General features: G+C 25.6%; 1 protein-coding gene across 27 annotated transcripts in view; it reads left to right on the top strand.

The window, feature by feature from the left end:
- The window catches only part of LOC142241343 (uncharacterized), a 114,082-nt gene that overhangs the window by 75,776 nt on the left and 21,995 nt on the right, over positions 1–16,311 (top strand). For 15 of the 27 annotated variants that reach the window (XM_075313118.1, XM_075313114.1, XM_075313106.1 and 12 more), the window contains 5 exons: positions 9,152–9,253; positions 9,332–9,511; positions 9,856–10,071; positions 13,186–13,388; positions 13,453–13,864. In XM_075313118.1, coding sequence (XP_075169233.1) covers positions 9,152–9,253; positions 9,332–9,511; positions 9,856–10,071; positions 13,186–13,388; positions 13,453–13,864 — 1,113 coding nt within the window. Of the gene's footprint in view, positions 1–9,151; positions 9,254–9,331; positions 9,512–9,855; positions 10,072–12,868; positions 13,032–13,185; positions 13,389–13,452; positions 13,865–16,311 lie in introns of those variants that run through there. The other 12 variants (XM_075313108.1, XM_075313128.1, XM_075313126.1 and 9 more) reach the window with 3 other exon arrangements.

Raw genomic sequence — 16,311 nt, 5'->3', positions numbered from 1 at the left:
ATGTTCGCCTTGCAAGTGAGCTAGATTCACCCATAAACTGTTAAGTTGAAGGATTTATTTTCTCGATGAAATGAAGATAAAATAATTATTGTGCTTGTTTAGAAAAACTCGTCATCATAATTTCATAAAAAAAAACAAAAAATCATTTTATTGTTTTTTTTTTTTTTTTTTTGTATAAAAATAAGGCACTTTTGTGTCACATTTTTTAATTGATTTGCCACTTTTTTATAGTCAGTGTTTTTGTGCCACTTTTTATAAATGCTGATCAGATTGTTCAGCTATGGATCATAGGATATAAAATAAGTATATACGCCGGACCGAATCTCAAATACCGATAACTAGCCCATCACCTGGATAACTTGAAAATATAAAGAATTTCAGATAAATTTGAAGACAGATACACTCCCAAGTAAACATATATATCAAAACCTGGACCGAATACACCATATTTAGCTATTTGTAGATCTAAGAAAGCAAGATTTTAATTTCCAAGGATATCGGAAAAAATTGGTTGTCTAGACGCTCAAGTGGTTAAATTTGGAGATCGCTCAATATCGGGGTTATACCAGTAAAAAGGGCCGATTCACACGAAATTCAGCACACCTTTTTATAGACCTAAAATACTTCTAGATTTCAAATCGGGTAAAAACTGGGTAGTCTAGACGCTCAAGAGGTTAAAGCGGGAGATCGGGCTATTTGGGGGGCTATACCAAAACATGGACCGATTCACACCGAATTTGGACCTAAATATCTCCTGATTTCAGCTTTCAGGCATGTCGGAAAAAAAATTGCGGTGTCCAGAAACCCATGAATTCAAATTGCGAGTTCGGACTATATGGCGATTATAGCGAAACAGTGTGGACTAAAATACCTCTACATTTTGAATTTCGGGCAAATCGGATAAATATTGAGATGTCCAGAAGCTCAAAAAGTCATATCGGGAGATCGGTGTATATGGGGATTATACCGAACCAGGGACCGATACGCACCATTATCGCCACACTTATGTGTGGACCTAAAAAATCTTCCGATTTAAATTGTCAGGCAAATCGGATAAAAATTGCGGTGTCCAGAAATCTAAGAAGTCAAATCGGTAAATCGGGCTATATGGGGGCCATACCAAAACATGGAATGATACACACCATCTTCGACACACTTATTTACGGACCTAAAACAAGTTCTAGATTTTAATTGTCGGGCAAATCGAATAAATATTGAGATGTCCAGAAGCCCCATAAGTCAAATCGGGAGATCAGTCTATATGGCGATTATACTGAAAAAGGGACCGATCAGCACACTCGTTTATGCACCAAAAATACCTCTAGATTTCCAGTTTCAGGCAACTTGGATAAAAATTCAGGTGTCTAGAAGCACAAGAAGACCAGTAGGGAAATCGAAATCTGCATGCAAAACATCGTGGGTTCAATCGCAGTTTCGACTGAATACCAAATAAGTTTTTCAGCGGTGGTTTATATGGTTTAAGGGACCGATCAGCACACTCGTTTATGCACCAAAAATACATCTAGATTTCCAGTTTCAGGCAACTTGGATAAAAATTGAGGTGTCTAGAAGCATAAGAAGACAAATAGGGAAATGGAAATCTGGATGCAAAGCATGGTGGGTTCAATCGCAGTTTCGACTGAATACCAAATAAGTTTTTCAGCGGTGGTTTATATCCTCTCAGCAATGCTGGTATTTTTTTTTGTTCATGATTTCGGAATATTTCTTTCCATATAGGCATCCCTAAAATATTTTGGAATTCTCTACCAAATCGTATTTAGGGAGAACCTCAATATTTTTTGGCATCACTCGCCTATTATCATTAAAGTATTTATTCAGTTATTTATATTTGATAGTCACAAGCAATTGCACATCGAAATTAGTGTCTTCGCATTTTCTATCTTCCGTCTTTACTCTCGATGCAATGTGAATGAGAATTTCCTTTTCTCTCTCTCTCGCTCTCGATTACATATCAAAGCTTAATGTGTTTGTATTTAAGTTTATTTCGCTTAGTCAAATTCCGACCTTGGCCTTAGTATTGAGAACTGTGACTGAATTTTTCGTTGTTGTTGTTATTGTTAATTTTTGGGTATGTTTGGTAATCAATGATCTAACATGGAGAGGAAAGAACCCGAAGGCATAAAAGTGGTAGTTCACAATTAAGAAAAAAATGTAATAAAACAAAAAAGGCATTTAATTCTTAGCCCTAGACAACCATCCTTTGACAAAATGACGACGATTAATGATTTTTTGTATATTATTAGTTAAAAATGAACTAAACAAATTTTTGGTTATCATTTTTGCTCACGATGCAATTTTATGGGGCCATTACCAAACGTTTTATTTTATTTTTTTTTTTTGCATGTATCCACTGTGATTGACCATAGTCGACAGTTAATTATCTCTTTGTCTTGTGCATGAATGACACTTAGTTGGTTATCAATTTGTACCAATAGACACTCTGACTATATTTGTGCCTATGCCTTGTCATAATTTCCATACATAAATGGCAGACCATGGAGAATCGTAACGATTGTGTCACAGTGGCACAATAACAATCACAGTTACATACACATGCACATGGTGGTGTTGAATGCACCAATGTCGTTGGCCTGAGTTCTCTCACAAATGATGTCAATGCCAGTGAAAGTTTCAGTATTTATTCAGGCAGTATACATTGATTCATTTTGCGGACACTTATTCATGACGTTTTTTCACTATTCTTTTCATTTGAAATTATACAGAGAGAAGATCTCGTATGTGACGATTTGCCTGTTGCCAATGGTAGGTTAAAGTTTAGATTTTTTTATAGTGCCATTGACACTTTTGTTTATTATTTTATTATTGTAATGAGTCACATAAGGGTCAATTGGAGGTAGGGTCAATTGTACTACATTTCTAAACCAAATCGGAGCCCATATAGAAGGGCCATGGTGTGTGTTTGTAATAGCAGTACATAGAAAAATTTCATTAGCATAATACCAATTAAAAATCTGATTGAGGTCGAAAACATAATCAATTAAAAAAAAATAAAAACTTTTTCAAAGGTAAAATATTTATAAATATGTGGGTGGATTTTAAGCTCACACATTTTTGAGGATTAGAAAATCTTACTTGTGGCTAGGAAAAATTTCGCAATTTCACTACGACCATAAAATGTTATAATTATCGATTAATGTAAATTATAATTAATAATTATCGATTAATGTAAAGGAGATACCTGCACTGAAACAAGAGATTTCTTTTCTCATGAACGAAATATATTCTTTAATAGCAAATAAACCAGAATAGCGACAATAGTTAAATCACTTGTCATAAAGATGGGTAAATTTGGTTAAAACGATAATACTTCATAAGAAAGGGGAGTTTCGTTTATCTAATATTTAGTTCCGTAGAAAATTATTTTTTCTTTGTGTGTACCCTTTTTTGAAACAATTGTGTAGATATTTTTTTTCAAATTCTAACCACATTTTTCAGTTTAAAAATAAAACCGTATCTCTAAGGTTTAAAAAATACCATCAATAACAAAATGTAAAAAAGAATAATCACAAAAATGATTCATAAAAAAAGAAACATGTCAAATTTGAATAAGTAAAATTACGTAAGCTTTTTTCTTCAGTTTCTGTTGATATTATGGCATACGACATTCAAAATGTTCGAAAACGAGCTAGCCTTTCTAATGAGAATTTATTGAAATATATTTAAGACACATCAACACATCATTATTTAAATTCGACTTACAGTGAGTCTCAAGTAAAATGTTTTCTCAAAATTGTATTTCTATAGAAAATTTTCTCAAAATTGTATTTCTATAGAAAATGTTTGTCAAAATTTTATTTCTGTAGAAAATTTTTACAAAATTTTCTTTCTATAAAAAATTTTCTAAAAATTTTGTTTCAATAGAAAATTTTGTCACAAATTTTATCTTTATAGAAATTTTTTTGTCAAAATTTCATTTGTATAGAAAATTTTGTCAGAATATTATTTCTACAGAAAATTTTGTCAAAGTTTTATTTATATAACACAATTTTGTCAAAATTTAATTTCCATAGAAAATTTTGTCAAAATTTTATTTCTATAGAAAATTTTCCCGAAATTTTATTTCTATAAAAAAATTTTTCACCAATTTTATTTCTATAGAAAATTTTGTCACAAATTTTATTTCTATAGAAAATTTTCTCAACATTTTATTTCCATTGAAAATTTTGTCAAAATTTTATTTCTATAGACAATTTTCCCAAAATTTTATTTCTATAGAAAATTTTGTCACCAATTTTATTTCTATAGAAAATTTTGTCACAAATTTTATTTCTATAGAAAAGTTTATAAAAATTTTATTTCCATTGAAAAGTTTGTCACAAATTTTATTTCAATATTGAACATTTTATAAAACTTTTATTTCTATATAGAATATTTTGTCAAAATTTTATTTCTATAGAAAATTTTGTCCAAAATTTTATTTCTATAGAATATGTTGTCAAAAATTTTATTTCTATAGAAATCTTTTTCAAAATTTTATTTCCATAGGAAATTTTGTCAAAATTTTATTTCTATAGAAAATTTTCCCGAGATTTTATTTCTATAGAAAATTTTGCCACAAATTTTATTTCTATAGAAAATTTTCTCAACATTTTATTTTATAGAAAATTTTGTCAAAATTTTATTTCTATAGAAAATTTTCCCGATATTTTATTTCTATAGAAAATTTTCCCGAAATTTTATTTCTATAGAAAATTTTGTCACCAATTTTATTTCTATAGAAAATTTTGTCACACATTTTATTTCTATAGAAAATTTTGTCACAAATTTTATTTCTATAGAAAATTTTCTCAAAATGTTATTTCGAAAATTTTGTGAAAATTTTATTTCTATAGAAAATTTTGTGAAAATTTTATTTCTATAGAAAATTTTGTCACCAATTTTATTTCTATAGAAAATTTTGTCACCAATTTTATTTCTATAGAAAATTTTGTCACCAATTTTATTTCTATAGAAAATTTTGTCACAAATTTTATTTCTATAGAAAATTTTCTCAAAATTTTTTTTCCATAGAAAATTTTGTCAGTATTTTATTACTATAGAAAATTTTCCCGAAATTTTATTTCTATAGAAAATTTTGTCACCAATTTTATTTCTATAGAAAATTTTGTCACCTAATTTATTTCTATAGAAAATTTTGTCACACATTTTATTTCTATAGAAAATTTTGTCACAAATTTTATTTCTATAGAAAATTTTCTCAACATTTTATTTCCATAGAAAATTTTGTCAAAATTTTATTTCTATAGAAAATTTTCCCGAAATTTTATTTCTATAGAAAATTTTGTCACCAATTTTATTTCTATAGAAAATTTTGTCACAAATTTTATTTCTATAGAAAATTTTGTCACAAATTTTATTTCTATAGAAAATATTCTCAAAATTTTATTTCCATAGAAAATTTTGTCAAAATTTTATTTCTATAGAAAATTTTCCCGAAATTTTATTTCTATAGAAAATTTTGTCAAAATTTTATTTCTATAGAAAATTTTGTCACAAATTTTATTTCTATAGAAAATTTTCTCAGAATTTTATTTTCATAGAAAATTTTGTCAAAATTTTATTTCTATTGAAAATTTTATCAAAATTTTATATCTATAGAAATAACATTTTTACAAAATTTTCTATAAAATAAACTTTTCTCAACATTTTTTTATAAAAATAAAATATTGCCAAAATTTTATTTTTATAGAAAATTATGTCAAAATTTTATTTCTATAGAAAATTTTCTCAAAATTTTATTTCTATAGAAAATTTTGTCAAAATTTAATTTCTAAAAAAATTTCTAAAAAATTTATTTCTATAGAAAATTTTGTCAAAATTTTATTTCTATAGAAAATTTTGTCACAAATTTTATTTCTATAGAAAATTTTGTGAAAAATTTTATTTCCATAGAAAATTTTGTGAAAAATTTTATTTCTATAGAGAATGTTGTCACAAATTTTATTTCTATAGAAAATTTTGTCATAAATTTTAGTTCTATAAAAAATTTTGTCACAAAATTTTATTTCTATTGAAAAGTTTGTCACAAATTTTATTTCTATTGAAAATTTTATCAAAATTTTATATCTATAGAAATAACATTTTTACAAAATTTTCTATAAAATAAACTTTTCTCAACATTTTTTTATAAAAATAAAATATTGCCAAAATTTTATTTTTATAGAAAATTATGTCAAAATTTTATTTCTATAGAAAATTTTCTCAAAATTTTATTTCTATAGAAAATTTTGTCAAAATTTTATTTCCATAGAAATATTACTTCTATAGGAATAACATTTTTACAAAATTTTCTATAGAAATAAACTTTTCTCAACATTTTTTATAGAAAAAAAATATTGTCAAAATTTTATTTTTATAGAAAATTTTGTCACAAATTTTTTTCTAAAAAATTTTTTCAACATTGTATTTCTATAGAAAGTTTTGTAAATTTTTTTTTCTATAGAAAATTTTGTCACAAATTTTATTTCTGTAGAAAATTTTATCTAAAATGTCTTTCCCCAGAAAAGAAAACTCTTCTATCAGTATACAATTTATAATATATTGTCTGTTTATACTAGAAATACTAATAAATAACTAAATTGTGGGGTCGATATGGCCCAACATTCACGTGTTTTCTATCGGATCGAATTAAAATTTCGCTTCGGATGAAAAATACTACTGTTGCTATACATAACGATATTGGCATATATTGTTTTCCGTATAGGCATCCCTAATATATGGAATTCTTTTCCAAATCATATTTAAAGAAAAAAGTAATTTTTTTTTTCGTATCATTTGCCTATTATCATTAAAGTATTTATTCAATTATTTATGTACATTTAGTAGTCAGAAGCAATTACATATCGAATTTAGCGTCTTCACATTTTCTGCCTCACTCCCAATACAATGTGTATGAGAATTTCCCCCTCTCTCACTCTCACACACACTCTCCCTCGATAAAATACCAAAGCTTAATGTGTCTGTATTTAAGTTTATTTCGCTTGGTCCAATTTCGACCTTGGCCTTAGTATTGAGAACTGTGAACTAATTTGTCGTTGTTGTTATTGTTAATTTTTGGGTATGTTCGGTAATCAATGATCAAACATGGAGGGGAAAGAACCCCAAGGCATGAAAGTCGACATTCATTAGTTCACAATTAAATGAAAATGTAATATAATAAATAAAAGGAATTTAATTCTTCCCTTTAGCAAGTCAGATAATGAAAAAATATATATTTCGTTATTATTGAAGTATTTTTATTTACTACAAAAAAAATGTGAAAAATTTGCCTTTGTGTAGGGCACACATCTTTCATATTCAAATTTACACTGAGACACAATGGGACACTTCATATCATATCACTCATAACTTATGTAGAGACCATGATATGTAAATTCATTACAATCATTTGCATAAAAAACAAAATTAATTTCCAAATAAATTCAACATCAAGCAAAGTGCCAGTATTGAATTAATATTGATGACTGTCTCCATTTGAGAACATTATTAGCTATTTTGGTAAAATATTCAACTATTGAGTATCAACTATTATAAACCTGTCTACAGTTGATATTTATTATGTATATTTATTATCATTAATGATCGTATGTAAAGTCCATTTTGCAATTTTTTATGTAGCCCATTAATGTGACTTTTGACAATACCAAGGGAATGAATTTTTGATTATGATGTCATTATGCTAAACATAAATAAATCAGCAAATAAAAATGGAAAAAAATAAAATACAAAGATGATTTCGGTATGAAGTTAATATACCCTCCACCATAGACATAGACCTACAGTAGAAAATGTCCAATAATTAAAAAAAATGCAAAAAAAAATAAAATCCAAACTATATCAGTTTTTGGAACATAGAAATAAAATTTTGAAAAAATTTTCTTAGAAATAAAATTTTGATAAAGTTTCTATAGAAATAAAATTTTAAGAAAATTTTCTGTAGAAATAAAATTTTGAAAACATTTTCATAGAAATAAAAGTTTGACAAAATTTTCTTAGAAATAAAATTTTGACAAAATTTTCTAAAGAAATAAAATTTTGACAAAATTATCTAAAAAAAATTGACAAAATTTTCTATAGAAATAAAATTTGGAGAAAATTTACAATAGAAATAAAATTTTGAGAATTTTTTCAATAAAAATAAAATTTTGACAAAACTTTCTATAGAAATAAAATTTTTCGTTTTGTTTGTTATTGTTGGCTTCTCTTCAATCGTTATTGTTGTTTTTTTGTTTTTTGATCTCAGCTTAAAGCCATGCATTGACTAAACTACAAGTGTAGCTTAACCAACAGAGGAAAAGTATGCTTGTCAAATTTATTTGGGCAAAGCCCTATAGACTGCAAGATGGTTGGATGTACAGCTGTTTCGGAATTACCACATTCCTCATCAGCATCCTCTACTTGCAGCAAAACTATCAACCAATTATCAGAATAAATTCGGGTAATTCACTCAACCCAACGTGAACTACACTTGAACCTCCCGAAAAAGGGTTTGATAGTCGGCTACTGCCTAAACAAATTTGCCAGCATATCTCTTTTCCTTTGCCAAACAAAATTTTTTTTGACAAAATTTTATATAGAAATAAAGTTTTGACAAAATTTTCTATAGAAATAAAATTTTGAGCAAATTTTCAATAGAAATAAAAATTTGAGAAAATTTTCAATAGGAATAAAATTTTGAGAAAATTTTCTATAGAAATAGAATTTTAAGAAAATTTTCTATAGAAATAAAATTTTAAGAAAATTTTCTATAGAAATAAAGTTTTGACAAAATTTTCTATAGAAATAAAATTTTGACAAAATTTTCTATTGAAATAAAATTTTAAATTTCTTTGGTAAAACTTTGGTAGATTATTTTTGGCTTAAGTAGAAACAGTGCTTGCTAACCATTGTACCACGGTGGTGATTCTAAAATTATTTCCAACATTTTTAAATTTCTAACAAAATAAATTTAAAAATATATATAGTGTATAACATATCAACCACTATGTGGCCTATTCATTAGCCTATCATAACTAAAGTAATAAATATTGAATAAATTGTTTGTATTGTTTGCGTTACTTACAGTTTTAAAAATAATATATCCTAAATTTTCGTTTCTTGTCATTTACAGCAAGGTGTTTCCGTTGAAATTGTACGTGTTTTACCTGATAGCCCCCCACCTGGCTTGAGTAACATTTTCTGTAATGCCGATGAAAATAATCCCGCTGATATGGTTTGTATTTACAACTAATAATAAAAATATTTATTTTGGATTAAATTTTAAAATATTTTTTTTTTAAATTATTTATAGCTAATCACTTTCGATTGCGATGCCATGCCAGTATTCCAAGTGAAAGCTTTCCGTCAAAAATCGGGCAAAGTAGAAGTTTCACATTATAAATTGACTGTATCCAGATTTAGGGCACGTATTGCTAATGCCATGAACTATAATACCTTGAAGGGTGATATGCGTGTAGAGGGATTCCCAGATGTAAGTTGAAAAAAATTAAAAGATTTAAGTTTAGTAACAGAAAAATCTTATAGTAAAACATCTCAAACTTGGGCATTCTGAAGAAAAATAAAAAAAAACTAACAAACTTAGCAATAACTCAGAAGCCTTTTCAGTGAATCCTCTCAAACTTAGACACACTCAAAACTAAACTTCTCTCCAAAGAGGTCAATTGTCTTGAAACATTTTCTATATTGACACATTAAAATTAATCTCTCATAACTGCACATCTTTGAGAGGTTTCACTGCATTTCTCTATGTGATAAATACCACTACTAAAACAATCAATTAACTTACAATTACTGATCTTTTCTTTACCTTTACAGATCCGTATTACCATGAACAGTGTGGGTGCCATCAAACCCATGGACCAAGAGGAAACTCAAGTTCAAGCTGTCATCACCGACATGATGACTCGGGCCTTGCGTGATACCGTTTATCCTGTGGACTTTTCCATGTATACAACTTGCCCCAGATCTGAATCTGAGCCCATTGATTTGCCTGTAATATATCCCATGCAATATGAAACAGTGGCGGTGAGCGTAAGAACATTGAGAGAAGATTCTGTTTTATATGAAAAAAAAACCTACATACATACATACATATTTTTTGTCATGTGTATGCACTCTTTTACTCTCCCTCTATGGGAGAATATCATAACAGCATGTTAAATCGTCTATCGTTAATACTGTTGATTTTTCTTTAAGGCATAAACAAATCTGGTATCCTGGTTCCCTCTGATTACTCCCCCATACCTGGTGCAATGTTACAATGTTACATTACAATTTTGTTTATGTTAATTTACACAATGATCTATGTTAACTTACAGACATTGGTGTTTGATATACAGATTTAGTTTGTTTTTTTTTTTCACTTTATAAGAAACAATTCGAAATGTATTGTTTTTTTTTTTTTTGGTTTTTGGAACACTTTATGAAAACACTTCTCTATGTTCTAAGGTCCCAACCACATTGAAATATAAAATTAACATTTCCTTTTTTATTTTTTAACATTTAACATAAAGCATTTTCATGGGAAACTCTAAAATATGCCTAATCATCTCAAATTTTTACAAATTATTTATTATTTTTATATTTATTTTTTATATAACTTAATATATATTTTTTATTTATATTTTATTTTACTCTGTACATTTATAATTTATTTATATTTATTATGAGAATATGTATGACATATCATATCTAACTCATTGCAAATTATATATTTTAGAATATAAATCACAGGCTAGGAGAGCTTTCATCATCGTTTGCATTTATGTTTCATAACTTTGTATATTAATTTTTTATTTATTTAATAAAAATTAAATTTTGGCAACATTTTCAATAGAAATACAATTTTGACAAAATTTTCTATAGAAATAAAATTTTGACAAATTTTTCTTTATAAATAAAATGTTGACAAAATGTTGTATACAGAAATAAAATTTTGACAAAATTTCTATACAGAAATAAAATTTTGACATATATATTTTAAAGAAATAAAATTTTGACAAAATTTTCTATAGAAATACAATTTCGACAAAATTTTCTATAGAAATAAAATTTTGATATAATTTTCTATAAATTAAAATTTTGTCAAAATTTTCAATAGAGATAAAATTTTGACAAAATTTTATTCTATAGAAATACAATTTTGGCAAATTAGAAATAAAATTTTACCAAAATTTTCTATATAGAAATAAAATTTTACCAACATTTTCTATATAGAAATAAAATTTTTACAAAATTTTCTATAGAAATAAAATTTTGACAAAATTTTCTATATAGAAATAAAAATTTGCAAACATTTTCTATGGAAATAACATTTTGACAAAATTTTCTATAGAAATAAAATTTTGACAAAATTTTCTATACATAAATAAATAAAATTTAGACAAAAAAAGAAATAAAATTTTGTCAAAATTTTTTATAGAAATAAAATTTTCTATATAGAAATAAAATTTTGACAAAATATTCTATAGAAATAGAATTTTAACAAAATTTTCTATATAGAAATAAAATTTTGAGAAAATTTTTTATAGAAATAAAATTTTCAAAAAATTTTCTATATAGAATAAAATTTTGACAAAATTTTCTATAGAAATAAAATTTTGACACAGTTTTATATATGGAAACAAAATTTTGACAAAATTTTCTATAGAAATAAAATTTTGACAAAATTTTCTATATAGAAATAAAATTTTGACATACATATTCTATAAAAATAAAATTTTGACAAAATTTTCTATAGAAATAAAATTTTGACAAAATTGTCTACAGAAATACAATTTTGATAAAATTTTCTATAGAAATAAAATTTTGTCAAAATTTTCTATAGACATAAAATTTTGACAAAATTTTCTATAGAAATAAAGTTTTGATAAAATAGAAATAAAATTTTGACAAAATATTCTTTAGAAATAGAATTTTAACAAAATTTTCTATATAAAAATAGAATTTTAACAAAATTTTCCATAGAAATAAAATTTTCACAAAAATTTTTATAGAAATAAAATTTTGACAAAATTTTCTATAGAAATAAAATTTTGACAAAATTTTCTATAGAAATAAAATTTTGACATACATATTCTATAAAAATAAAATTTTGACAAAATTTTCTATAGAAATAAAATTTTCACAAAATTTTCAATATAGAAATAAAATTTTGACAAAATTTTCTATAGAAATAGAATATTAATAAAATTTCGTATAGAAATAAAATTTAATAAAGATTAAACCGATCTCTCAAAAAAATCCCCACAAAAATCCCCAAATTTATGGATATTCCCCACCAAATCCCCAAGTCCCCAACTCAGAAATTTCTTCTCCATTCACAAAAAAATATCCCCAATTTGGGGAAAAATCCCCAATACTGGCAACACTGCGCCCGATTTTCTGAAATCTGGTCATAACCCAATTTAATATTTTTTATTATATATATTTATTACATATTATAAATTTTATTATATATATTATATATATTTAAAAAAAAAATCAAGGGAAAATTTCATTTAAAATTATGAAGTTTCTATAGAATGAAGCAATTTTGTGGTCCCCTAAAGATCCATTATTGGAAAGTTCGACTATTAATTATATGCAAATTATTTTATATAATTTAATTATTTTTATTTATATATTTTTATTTATTTTACATAATTAAAAATCCTTCATTTCATTAAATTAAAGTTTTGTTAAAAAATTCAAATGAAATCCTGTTTCCCAATACATAAAACTGAAGACACCATTTTTTTTGGCTAAGCATCAGTTTATAATTGGTTGGTAAAATTTTTAATTTCCAATTATTTTTTCTTTCATTTTTTTGATTTTTCTTATTTTACAGGGACACTTGCAATATTTTTATCATTACTAAAATTTTTGGCAAATTTTTGAATTTTTTTTTGTTGAATTCCAATCCTTGTCTCTATAGATATCACAAAAAATTAGTTTAAATAAAATTAGTAAAAACCCTTAACCATCCATATCAACCCCATCCTTAAAAGGCATATTTTGGAGTTTTTTTATTTTGGTTTTATTTTAAGAAAAATTTATGTTTTAGTCCCTTTCACTTGGCTTAACAAATCTTATTCATTTTTAAATATTCTTTACATTTCCCCTCGAAAAAAATCGAAATCGAAAAAAATCTAAAACATACTTTAGAACAACTTGGACTTTGGCATGGGTTCCCATGGAGCAACACCTATGATTTCGGGTAGACGTTTATTGGTGAAAATAGTCAAAGGCGAAGGTTTAAAGGATGCCCGAGATCCCTATGTGGTAGTGGAAATGGATGAGCCACCACAAAAGAATCAAACTGGTGCCCGACAAGGCAATCAACCCTACTGGGATGAACATTTCTTATTGTGAGTCTCCATCTTAAAACAAAAAAAACTTTTCTTTGTTATAAAAAAAATCTTTAAATTACAGCGATTTGTCCCAACAATCTGCCGAGATCCTCTTCGAAGTCTATGATCGTCCTGCCGATGCTACTGGTAGTCCCAAGTTTTTGGGTCTTGGTTTGGTAGGCATTGATGAGTTGGCCGTTGGTCCAGCATCAACACAAGTTTTGGCTTTGCAACCTCGCCCCTATGAGACACAACAAGTCCACGGTTCCATAACCGTGGACTTTGTGTTCATTGAGGGCGCTGAAATACCTGCCGGCCCTAGGCCATATAAACTGAAAGAGGCTTTACACATTAGTACGCCTAGCATAAATGAGCATATGAAGAATGGTTCCAATTTGGCTGATGCTGCTGTACGTGCCTTACAGGAGGGCGCCTTAAATACCACCAATGGTCAGCCCAGCAAGAGTACATTGATTATACATAGTGTTCAGAGGGTAAGTGTGTTCAGTAAATGGAAGCAATTGGTTTGGAAGGAATTGGTTATTCCAGAGCCGATCGATAATATGTTGAATGGGTTATCAATAAAATCATCATACAAGCAAAATCTTCTCTCAAACATCGCTTATGTCTTACACATAAAGTCAGTGCCTCATTATTTACAAATATCGCCACTTTAATTTTATTTTTTCTAAGGGAGCAAAAACATTTTAAACCAGAGGTGATAAAATTTCCCCTTGGGAAGTGTATGTTTTCATATTCCTTTGGAGGATTGATTGCCCTAGAATGGCTAAAATTCGTCTCTTCCTCAGAAGTTCGCCTATCAGCCTCTGTATTTATTTATAAACATTTAAAAGACGCATATATTGGATGGAAGTTTTTGAAGTTAAATACCATCGAAAGGCAGGTTTGGGCTTTAGAGGGTTAACCAAAAACAATTTTCTATATAAACCAGTTTACCAATCAACCCTCTTGTTATTGCAAGTCTATCAATTCAAAGCTGTTTAAGAGAATATCAAATATATCATTCATAATATTCTCCTTGTTATGAGAAAGAGAGAGTAAGAGAGCAACACAATAATATAAATATCTCACTTGAAATAAAAAATACACTAAACAGGGTTGCCATTTTGGTCCGATCGGACCAAAATTTGTCCAAAAAATTATTAAATTATAAATTTGGTCCGATGATCGGACCAAAAAGAATTTAATTGATTTTGGTCCAGTTTCGTCAAAATTTTTAAAATTTTGACAAAATTTTCTAGAAATAAAACTTTAACTAAAATTTCCATAGAAATAAAATATTAACAAAATTTCCTATAGAGATAATATTTTGTACAGAAAAAAACTTTAAAACAATTTTGTATATATACAATTTATGCAAACATTTTGCAAAAATTTTATATAGAAATAAAATTTAGCGATAACTTTCTATAGAAATAAAATTTTGGCTACATTTTCTATAGAAATAAAATTTGGACAAAATTTTCTATAGAAATAAAATTATGGAAAAATTTTGTACAAATTTTATAGAGAAATAAAATTTTGGCTAAATTTTCTATAGAAATAAAATGTTGCCTAAATTTTCAATTGAAATAAATTTTTGGCTAAATTTTCTATAGAAATGGAATTTTGACAAAATTTTCTATAGAAACTTTGTACAGAAATAAAATTTTGGAAAAATTTTCTATAGAAATAAATTTTTGGCTAATTTTTCTATAGAAATGAAATTTTGACAAAATTTTCTATAGAAATAGAATTTTGAGAAATTTTTCTATAAAAAAAATTGACAAAATTTTCTATAGAAATAAAATTTTGGAAAAATTTTCTATAGAAATAAATTTTTGGCTAATTTTTCTATAGAAATGAAATTTTGACAAAATTTTCTATAGAAATAAAATTTTGACAAAATTTTCTATAGCAATCAAATATTGAGAAATTTTTCTATAAAAAAAATTGACAAAATTTTCTATAGAAATAAAATTTTGACAAAATTTTCTATAGAAATAAAGTTTTGCGAAAATTTTCTAGAGAAACAAAATTTTAAGAAAATTTTTTTATAGAAATAAATGTTGATAAAATTTTCTATGGAAATAAAATTTTGAGAAAATTTTCTATAGAAATAAAATTTTGACAAAAATCTTCTATAGCAATAAAATTTTGAGAAAATTTTCTATAAAAAAAATTGACAAAATTTTCTATAGAAATAAAATTTTGACAAAATTTTCTATAGAAATAAAGTTTTGCGAAAATTTTCTAGAGAAACAAAGTTTTAAGAAAATTTTTTATAGAAATAAAATTTTGAGAAAATTTTCTATGGAAATAAAATTTTGAGAAAATTTTCTATGGAAATAAAATGTTGACAAAATTCTCTATAGAAGTAAAATTTTGACAAAAAGGTTTGCGAAAATTTTCTAGAGAAACAAAATTTTAAGAAAATTTTTTATAGAAATAAAATATTGAGAAAATTTTCTATGGAAGTAAAATTTTGAGAAAATTTTCTATGGAAATAAAATTTTGACAAAATTCTCTATAGAAATAAAATTTTGACAAAATTTTCTATAGAAATAAAATTTTGTATAGCTACAAAATTATGACAAAATTTTGTACAAATTTTATATAGAAATAAAATTTTGACAAAATTTTCTATGGAAATAAAATTTTGAGAAAATTTTCTATAGAAATAAAATTTTGACAAAAATCTTCTATAGCAATAAAATTTTGACAAAATTTTCTATAAAAAAAAAATTGACAAAATTTTCTATAGAAATAAAATTTTGACAAAATTTTCTATAGAAACAAAATTTTAAGAAAATTTTTTATAGAAATAAAATTTTGAAAAAAATTTCTAGGAAATAAAATTTTGAGAAAATTTTCTATGGAAATAAAATTTTGACAAAATTCTCTATAGAAAGAAAATTTTGACAAAATTTTCTATAGAAAT

Source organism: Haematobia irritans, chromosome 5 (assembly GCF_050003625.1).
Source record: "Haematobia irritans isolate KBUSLIRL chromosome 5, ASM5000362v1, whole genome shotgun sequence".
Taxonomy (NCBI): domain Eukaryota; kingdom Metazoa; phylum Arthropoda; class Insecta; order Diptera; family Muscidae; genus Haematobia; species Haematobia irritans.
Note: the sequence above shows the minus strand (reverse complement) of the source record. Positions and strands in the feature narration are given on the sequence as shown.